The sequence below is a fragment of the Vitis vinifera genome, chromosome 5 (assembly GCF_030704535.1).
Source record: "Vitis vinifera cultivar Pinot Noir 40024 chromosome 5, ASM3070453v1".
NCBI lineage: Eukaryota > Viridiplantae > Streptophyta > Magnoliopsida > Vitales > Vitaceae > Vitis > Vitis vinifera.
The window spans coordinates 9,735,389-9,745,280 of NC_081809.1; the positions used below are offsets into that span (position 1 = coordinate 9,735,389).

The following is a 9,892-nucleotide window of genomic DNA, read 5'->3' on the forward strand; positions in this document are numbered from 1 at the left end:
GTTGCATTAGCCAACAATGTTGAATAGGTCTGAGTTCATTTACTGGTTGTATTAGCCAACAATGTCGAATAGGTCTGAGTTCATTTACTGGTACTGGTCCAGCCATCACAACAACAACAAAAGAAAATGAAGCATTTCTAGAGACAAGAATGGTGTGGTAAATTAAGATGTAAGCATGGACAAGCTTGAGATCAAAAGTAACAAGACGTCAGAAAATTTGCTTCTTTTTTTTTTCCTCGAATTTTTATATGTATATAAACGATGGAACGTCCTTCACCATTCATAGAACTCAGAAGCAAGCCACAAGGGTGAAGAGTGAGATCGATGGAAGAGATTAGTGAGGCTGCATTAGCTTATTATGAAAATGGAAGTGAAGAGCAGAAGCAGTTGGCACGGGATTTCTTCAATAGCCTGGATGAGGATGGAAACGGAACAGTGGACGTCCATGAGTTCATCAAGATTCTCAGTGAAGAGGGCCATGGGTTAGTGAATAATTCCGGATTTTTCCAAGAGCTTGACCGTGATGGCAATGAAAGTCTGGATTTCAATGAATTTCTCACCCTATTCTATATCATTAAAAGCCGTAGTAGGCCTTTCTGTGCTGGGTGTGGAATTTTTTTGAAGAGTTTGTTTTTCAGTTGCGCTAAGTGCCATGAAAGCAGCGATGAAACATTTGATCTTTGCTCTGCGTGTTACCGGGGCAAAAGGTTCAGTCACCAGCACGCTGCCTTTTTAGATAACTACACTTTGTTGGCACACAAGAGGCTCATCACCCTGGGAGGAAAGGGACAACCAAACACGAGTCAGGTAATGTATATAATCATCATCATCGTCATCCCATGTATCCACTTACCCACCTTTTCCACTACTTTTAGTCGAGCTCTTCGCTGGTTTTTAGATCCCAATATACAAGAAGAAGGATCAGAATTCAGCAATCCCCATCTGTTGATTATTTTAGTCGAGCTCTTCGCTGGTTTATGACTAGAATAGATGCATTGACAGCCTTCTACAAACATAAAAAAAATGAGACATCAAAAATTGTTTACTATCTCAAATTAAAATGATGTTTAAAGATTAGGACAAACAAATGGTGTGATTTGTTTGTTTGATGTTTAGTTATTTTGTTCATCCATAATATCTCTTGATTTTAATTGGGGTTATATTATAATTTTTTAAAATCACTCGTACGCCCTCGAGTTACCCATAAACGCCTTTTCATTTCTCTGGATTTCGTTTGGGATAACAATAGTTAAAATAATTTAGATTTTGTTTGGGATAATGCTAATATAGATTATTTGTTTGTTACAGGCAGCTTCTTCAGGGACAAGTAGTTCCAACCCTAAGCCACCAGAGTCTAAAAGTGTAAGTCCATTTTTTTTAACAACCTTATTTATTTTCTTAAAAGCCCGAATTCTTCTAATTCTTTGAAATTGTATGTATGTTGATTGATTTTTAAGGTCAAAAATTTTTTTTGTTTTTTTTTTTCGAATTTTAATGAGACATGATATTATAATTCATCGTATCAAATAGAAAAGGATATTATATGGATAATTTCACTCACTTCCCTTGAGGTTTTTCTCAACTTTGGATTTGGTCTACTTGAATTTTTAAAATATACAATATTTGTGTCAATTATTAATTTGTTGTTAAGCTTTGCTAATATGGATTAGTTGTTTGATACAGGCAACTTCTTCACAGAGCAGTTCCAGCGCTAAGCCACAGAAGCCTCAAACCGTAAGTCCCATTTTTTTTTTTTTTTTTTGAAAAAGAACAACTTATTTATTTTTTAAAAGCCCAAATTTTTTCTAATTTTTTGAAATTGTATGTATGTTGATTGATTTTTAAGGTCAAAATTTTCTTTATTATATATATATTTTGCATAAAATATAGGATCTATGTATGAGAAGAAACAGGAATTACATTCATGCCTCCACTTATGGCTTACCCGCTTTTTCATTTTCACTACTTTTTAGTTCAGCTCTTCTCTAGATTTTAGATCGCTCTATTTTACTCAATTTTGCGGACTGTTTATAAGTTTTACTGATATAATCTACTTGTTTGATCCAGAAAACTTCAGCCAGGCCGAACCCTAAACAAGTAAGACTTTTTTTGTACTTTATTTTCTTGAAAGCCCAATTTAATTTTTTTTTTTTGGAAATTTTAGGTTTGTAAATTGGTTTTTAATATCAAAGCCTTATTGTAAAAGAAATAATTAAGGGCATTTATGTAAAAAATGGTAATATAAATATTATTTTAGGATATTATATCAAATACATAAAAATATTATAAGATATTAAACCTCAACCAATATATATTTTAAACTAGAAAGAAATAAAATTTAGAATGGAAACATATCTCATTCCTTATTAGAAAAAAAAAAAATATTTAGGTCCTGTTTGGTTGGTTAAATATAACATGAGATGATAAGATAGAGGATATTCTATCATATCCCATATTTGGTTGGTGATAGGATAGAATAAGTTATCTCATTATTTATCTATCTTATGTTCAACTAAACATGGGATAAGATAAATGATGAATATATTATCCATTTTTTTTATCCCTTTCATATGAGATATGTTAATCTTATAATAAGATATGAGATATATATATCCTATGCATCTAAAATTTATTTTTAATTATTTTTTATTTTTTTATTATACTGATTTTACAAAATAATTTTTTTATTATAAATTAAATTTATAATTAAAAAAATAAAAATAAAAACTAAAAAAATATTTATAAAATAATATTAATATATGATATATAAATTATTTTTATATATTAAATAACATAATATTAAAAAAATTATTTATGAAGTTTAAATATTTTAATCATGAATATTATTATACATAACAAAAATTGTATTTTTTTAAATAGAAAATATTTGAATGTGATATAATTTTTATTTTAAACATTGAAAATAATATATATTTTATATTACTTTTTATTCATTTAACAAATTAAATATAAATATAATATAATATACTATAGATCGTCTCATTTGATATGTTATCTTAAAATATCATGTCCATGGGATATGTATATTCAAGGATATCATATCCTATGGGAAATCATATCCTAGGGTATGCATATTTTATCCAGTAGGATATGATATCCTAAGATGTATATATCATTTCCCGTCAACCAAATGTAGCTTCAAAGTTTTATTAATAAAAAATATTATATTGTGTTAAATAATATACATTAAATTATATTGTACAGTAAATATTTTAAATCATTTTTTAATATTAATATTATATCAATTGCTATTATGTATTAATATTATTTTAATATTCATATAAAAAAATTATTTCTTTTTCATTTAAAAAAAAAAAAAACTAAACTTCCTTGTTTCCCAAAGTTATTAATATGGAAAAGAAAAAAAAATGAATGAAAAAAAAACATTATAATCTATCCTTATACACTTGAATTTGCACTTGGACTAATGCATCCTTAACTTACATTGAGTTTCAGGAGAAAAGAAGGCAGAGATTAGAGGCTTTTAACAATGGAATTGACATGGGAAACTATGTTAGTGACGTCGTTACCGGTGATTGTAGCATTCTATAAAAGTGTGTTTGACAACGATTTTATAAAATGTTTTTATTCTTTTTAATACTTGAAATATAAAAATTTTGAAACATTAAATATATAAAAAATACTTTGTAAAATCACTATCAAACGCACTATAAGTATTTCATTATTGAAATCTAGTTATAATTAAGGACCTCTCCCAATGTGATTTTCACCGATTCTATGTACTATTCGACTTTGCTGGGAACTGTACTATTTGATTTTCAATACTCATGTATATGGTATATTTTTATTGAGATTGTTGCTTGAAGTAAAAAAGAAAAAACAAACAAACAAATAGCAAATAACCCTGGTTTATACATATGATAGGGAGCTTTTGCTTGTTATAAGGTTTATCATAAAATTAGTGAATGATGATGGCTGGCCAACCAATTGTAGTAGCTGGGCTTTGAGTGATCAAGACAAGACAATTCTAAGATTTTTTTGGCATACTTACATATGGAGAGGAAAATGGAATAAATGAAAAGATAGAACGAAAAAATTAATAAAATAAAACTTGTTCTAAACATAATAAACTTTTTGTTATCTTTTCCCATTTTCAAAAATTATTAAGAAAAGCAAAAAATGTTGAGGAGAATGATTTCCTCATGATTGATTTTCCTATGAAAAATATGAAAAAAAATGAAATATAGTTAAAATTAGTTAAAAATTTATGCAGTTTTAAATTATTTAATCTTTCCTTAAAAGTTGGAAAATAAGTTAAATGAGTTTGAAGTAGTGTATAAAAATAATTTATTAACTTTAAATCTATTTTTAAAATTTTTTCATTTTATCTTTTCTTTTACTTTTTCATTTTATTTTCTTTCTCTTACATTTTCTTCAAAATTTTCCAAGAACCAAAGATAGCATAAAGAAGTATGGAATTTGAAATGAATAACTACTTATATAATTCCTAATAAAATGCTTTTCTCCAACTCCATTTCTATTACATTTGATTTTTCTTTGATTTACTTGTACTGATAAATTCTTTAGGTGTATTCATTAAGGCTATGGAGTTGGTTAAGTCAATGAATTTGTTAGGATTGTGAGCTCCAAATGTATTAATTAATGTTGTAATGTCCTGGCTATGTTTGGTTCTTGAAAAGATTTTTAAGGAAAATGCGAGGGAAAGAAAGTAAAAAAGAAAAAATAGAAGGAAAATGAAAAATAAATTTAAAGTCAATTAATTTTTTTATATATTATTTCAAACTTTTTTTCACTTATTTAACTCTTCTATATAAAGATTAATTAATTTTAAAATATATACATTTTTTTATAATTTTAATTATATTTGACTTTCTTTTACATTTTCCTTAATAAAACCAAATATAAGAAAATCATTTTCTTCAGCGTTCTTTTTTTTTTCTTAGTACTTTTGAACACTAAACAATAAAAATCAAGTACTCCCCTGTGACCAATTCAAATTGCATAGAAAAGTAGTAGCTTTTGGACTAATTATTGAAGTGCCACAGTAGATCACTCTCTTACCTTTTATTCAAACTTCTTACTAGGGCCTTCAAGACTTGTGGCCATGGTACCTACCTCCAATACTACAAATTCCTTCAAGATTCAATCCAAAATCTCAAAATTTGCAACTATCTTTCTCATATCAATTGAATCCTCCGAAGATAAATCTTGATAGAAATAATTATGGCTTTATGGAGAAAATTTTGACTACCTCAATAAAACTCATAACAGAGAAAATTCAATCAAACGTAGAACTTGATCTTTGGACGAGAATTAATCAATCTATTATGAGTTGACTTTGGACTTCCACAACTAAATTAATGTTTGGCTGAGATGTCAAAACCAAGTTTGAATCCTTTTTTGTTTTCTAATGCTATGCTTGGTTTTCAGAAAGTACTAAGCAAAAAAAAGAAATTAAAGAAAATAGTTTTATCATATTTGGTTCACTATAAAAAATACAAAAAAAAAAAAAACAAATATAATTAAAATTCCTTAATAATTTATATATTTAATTTTTTTATATAGTAGATGGAAATAAATGAAATGAGTTTGAAAAAATATATAAAAATAATTTATTGAGTTTAAACCTATTTTTTTTATTTTCCTTTACTTTTCATTTTCTTCTACTTTTTTTCTCTATTTTATTTTTCTCATATTTTCCTTCAAATTTTTTGGGAACAAAATATAGCCTGAAAGTTTCAATTTTCCTTCTATTTATCCTAATTTGATTGTAATTTATACTATTAATTAAACCTTGCAAAGATCCATTTCTTATAACCATTTTCCCATTAAATTACTGGATTAGCTCTATGATCCATATATCTACTACAATTAAAAAAGGTCAATTTTTGTCTCTAGAATAATATCACATTTTTTCTATTATTTATATCATGATAATTAAAAAATCTCAATATAGAATTTAGGTTATGTTTGGTTCCTGAAAATTTTGAGGGAAAATGTAAGGAAAAGAAAATACAAAGGAAAAATAGAAGAAAAATAAAAAATAGATTAAAATTTAAAAAATTATTTTTATTTGCTAGTACTCCAGGCCCATTTTATTTATTTTAAATTTATCGATATTAAGATTAAATAATTTTAAAATGCATAAGTTTCTAATTGGTTTTAATTTTACTTGATTTTCTTTTTTTCTTAGTATTTTTTAGGAACCAACATAACCTTAATCATCAAAAAAACAATTCTTTTGGTAATTTTGTCATGCCCCAAGACCCACACCAAGGGTGTGACAGTCATTTCACACCTCAAACCCAAAGGTTTAAAGTGTAACCTAACCCAAACAATTATCTTATAACTAGAAGTTACCAATTACCAAATATCTATTCAGAGTAACAGAACAAAATTCTAAAATCTTCAAAACTTAACTTTAAAACTAAGCATCCATCAACCAAAATCCATTATCCAAATAGATTGCAAACTCAAACAATTCAAGTGCTAACAAAAATTTTCATAATCTCCAAATCTCAATTTCAAACTATCATAAAAAATTTTAAAAGTTCAATATCTAAATAGCTTCTAAAAACCAAATAATCCAAATGAACATAAACTTATAAGCTAACAATGCCCAAAAATAACATCCTAAGCAAAATCCTAATGATGACAATTCCCTGACCTAGCCATCACTCCTAGCCCGAACTAAGGGTACCTAAAAAATTATCAACAAATGGGAATGAACTCAAAGCCCAATAAGGAATATTAATACAATTTCATAGATCAAATAGTTTCAATCATACTTGCAAATAGGAGATCTAGATTTAGTGTAAAATCATTTTCATAAGAACGTTTGAGTACAAATATGCTAATACATTTTAAGGTGTTTAACCAAACATTTTCCTATATATCAAATTATTTCATATCCATTTCAAATCAAATACATTTCAATTGTCTTCACTCTGATTATCAAATAACAAATAGTGTCCATTTAAATGGGACTTTACAAATAGGTGGCTAGACTCAAATGTTCCTTTTAAGGTGAACGGAACCAAACACTGCTAGTACTAGTAACATCTAACCAAACCCCTAGAGGCTGGAGTCCAAATCAATTACATTTCCCACCACAAAAATGTAAAGATCAACTATTATATCTCGTTGACAAGGGCCACAAAGTCAACTATTATATCCCGTTAACAAGGGCCAAACAAACTAGAATCAAATTCTTTATTTTATTTAATCCAACTTAGAAAAGCAGAAAATCCCCAAGTATTTCGATATAAACAAAATAAATGTTATAACACATTTTTCATACAAAATATATTTGATCCATGCTTAAAAGCAAAATTAACCATTAATCTATTCCTAGTTTAGAAAATTTAATAAATTTCTAATTCATATAAAACTTAAATTTTATTTTCAATTTATTTCTTAGGACACAACATAATTTAATTAAACTACAATTCATTCTACTAATTAAATTTTATGCTACTTATTAACTTACACTCATCATTAGTATAATAATATTGATAACTTCTATTCTCTAGCTTTCAATTTTTTTTTTTCACTAAACATCAACTGTATCCCCAACAATTCTCCATTATTGGTAACATAATAATAATAATAATAATAATAATAATAATAATAATAATAATAATATATTAGTACACGTCTTCCTTTATTATTAATATTATTATTTTTTTCTTTTTACCATTCTCCATCTTCCATAGGCACGCATTCTTCTTTCTTTTTTTTTTTTTTTTAAAAAAAACTTCCTCCAATGCACACGCGTTCTCTTTCTTTCTCTTTTATTTTCTTTTTTTTTTCCTAATATTTTCTAATCCCTTAACCCACATATAACAATATATTTATTTACTCATTTATTTATTTATTTATTTATTTAAAATTCATTACTTAGAACTATTCATCTAAGAAATTTTGAATTTCCCTATTTTCATCAATAGAACAATCTATATTCCTAATTTCAATATTTTGACCTAAAAGTTTTAAATAGGTTAACCCTAGCCTAAATTGAAATCTTCTAGAGAATCATTATATTTTTTTTTTTTCAAAAACTTAAGATTTCTCAATTTCTAACAATAAAACCACCAATAATCCTAAATTTCCAATATTTTGATATTAAAACGAATTAAAAAAAAAACTAACCCTAATCTAAATTAGTTTTTTTTTCAATGAATAATTAGCATGTTCAGAACTAACTAACAAATATAACATATTAATTTAGGGTTAGAATCCTACCTAGAAAAAAAACTTGAACTTTAACTCTGAATCTCTAACCCTTGAGCCCTACGATCTCTAATTCTCTACTTCTGGTTGATAGGGTTTTCTGAATGAAGAAGACAAGAGGAAAAGTCCAATTTATACCTAGGATTTTTAATTGTAAAAGGAATCTTTCACCCTTAATGAATTTAAATAATTACTTAATTACTTTATAAATTACTAGTTTGCCCCTAGATTAAATTTTGGGGTGTTACAAATTTATCATTTGAGATTTTAAAATTTAAATTAAGGAGACATCACCAGATAAATGTTTATTGAAAAATCAATTTTGGAAATCAATTTTAGAAATCTAACTCTTCATCTTTTTTTAGCCTCGTTTTTTCTAGTAAAAATAACCATTTAAAAAAAAACATATATGTAAATACTTGAAATAATTAAGGGAATTTATGTTAAAAAATGGTAACATAAATATTATTTTAGGATATTATATCAAATACATAAAAATATTATAAGATATTAAACCTCGACCAATTTATATTTTAAACTAGAAAGAAATAAAAGTTAGAATGGAAACATATCTCATTCCTTATTAGAAAAAAAAAATATTTAGGTTTTGTTTGGTTGGTCGGATATAACATGAGATAAGATAAGATAGAGGATATTATATCATATCCCATATTTGGTTGGTGATAGGATAGAATAAATTATCTCTTTACTTATCTTATCTTATATTCAACCAAACATGGGATAAGATAAATGATGGATATATTATCCTTTTTTTTTTTATCCCTTTCATTATAAATATGTTAATCATATGATAAGATATGATATATATATATATATATATATACACTATGTATCTAAAATTTATTTTTTATCATTTTTTATTTTTTAATATATTGATTTTACAAAATAATTTTTTTTATTATAAATTAAATTTATGATTAAAAAATTAAAAAGCTAAAAAAAAACTTATAAAATAATATTAATATATGTTGTATAAATTATTTTTACATATTAAAGAACATAATATAAAAAAAATATTTATAAAGTTTAAATATTTTAATCATGAATAGTTAAACATAACAAATTTTTTATTTTTTAAAATAAAAAATATTTGAATGTGATATAATTTTTATTTTAAATATTGAAAATAATATATATTTTATATTATTTTTTATTCATTTTATAAATTAAATATAAATATAATATAATATAGAATATCTCATTGGATGGATATGCTATCTTAAAATATCATGTCCTTGGGATATGTATATTCAAGGATATCATATCGTATTGGAAATCATATTTTAGGGTATGCATATTTTATCCAGTGGGATATGATATGATATCCTAAGATGTACATATCATTTTCTGTCAACCAAACGTAGCCTTAAAGTTTTATTAATAAAAAATATTATATTGTGTTAAATAATATATATTAATATCATATTAGATGCTATTATGTATTAATATTATTTTAATATTCATATAAAAATATTATTTCTTTTTATTTTTCAAACCAAATTTTAAACTTTTTAAAAAAAAATTAAACTTCCTTGTTTCCCAAAGTTATTAATATGAAAAAGAAAAAAAAATGAATGAAAAAAAAACATTATAATCTATCCATATACACTTGAATTTGCACTTGGACTAATGCATC

General features: G+C 25.2%; 1 protein-coding gene across 1 annotated transcript; it reads left to right on the plus strand.

The window, feature by feature from the left end:
- Positions 1–282: 282 nt before the first annotated feature.
- Positions 283–3,617, plus strand: LOC100252791 (uncharacterized). The gene is made up of 5 exons (XM_019219939.2): positions 283–807; positions 1,309–1,362; positions 1,684–1,734; positions 2,068–2,097; positions 3,478–3,617. The coding sequence occupies exons 1-5, from the start codon at positions 325–327 to the stop codon at positions 3,571–3,573; spliced, it is 714 nt and encodes a 237-aa protein (XP_019075484.1). The 5' UTR covers positions 283–324; the 3' UTR covers positions 3,574–3,617.
- The last annotated feature ends 6,275 nt before the right edge of the window (positions 3,618–9,892 follow it).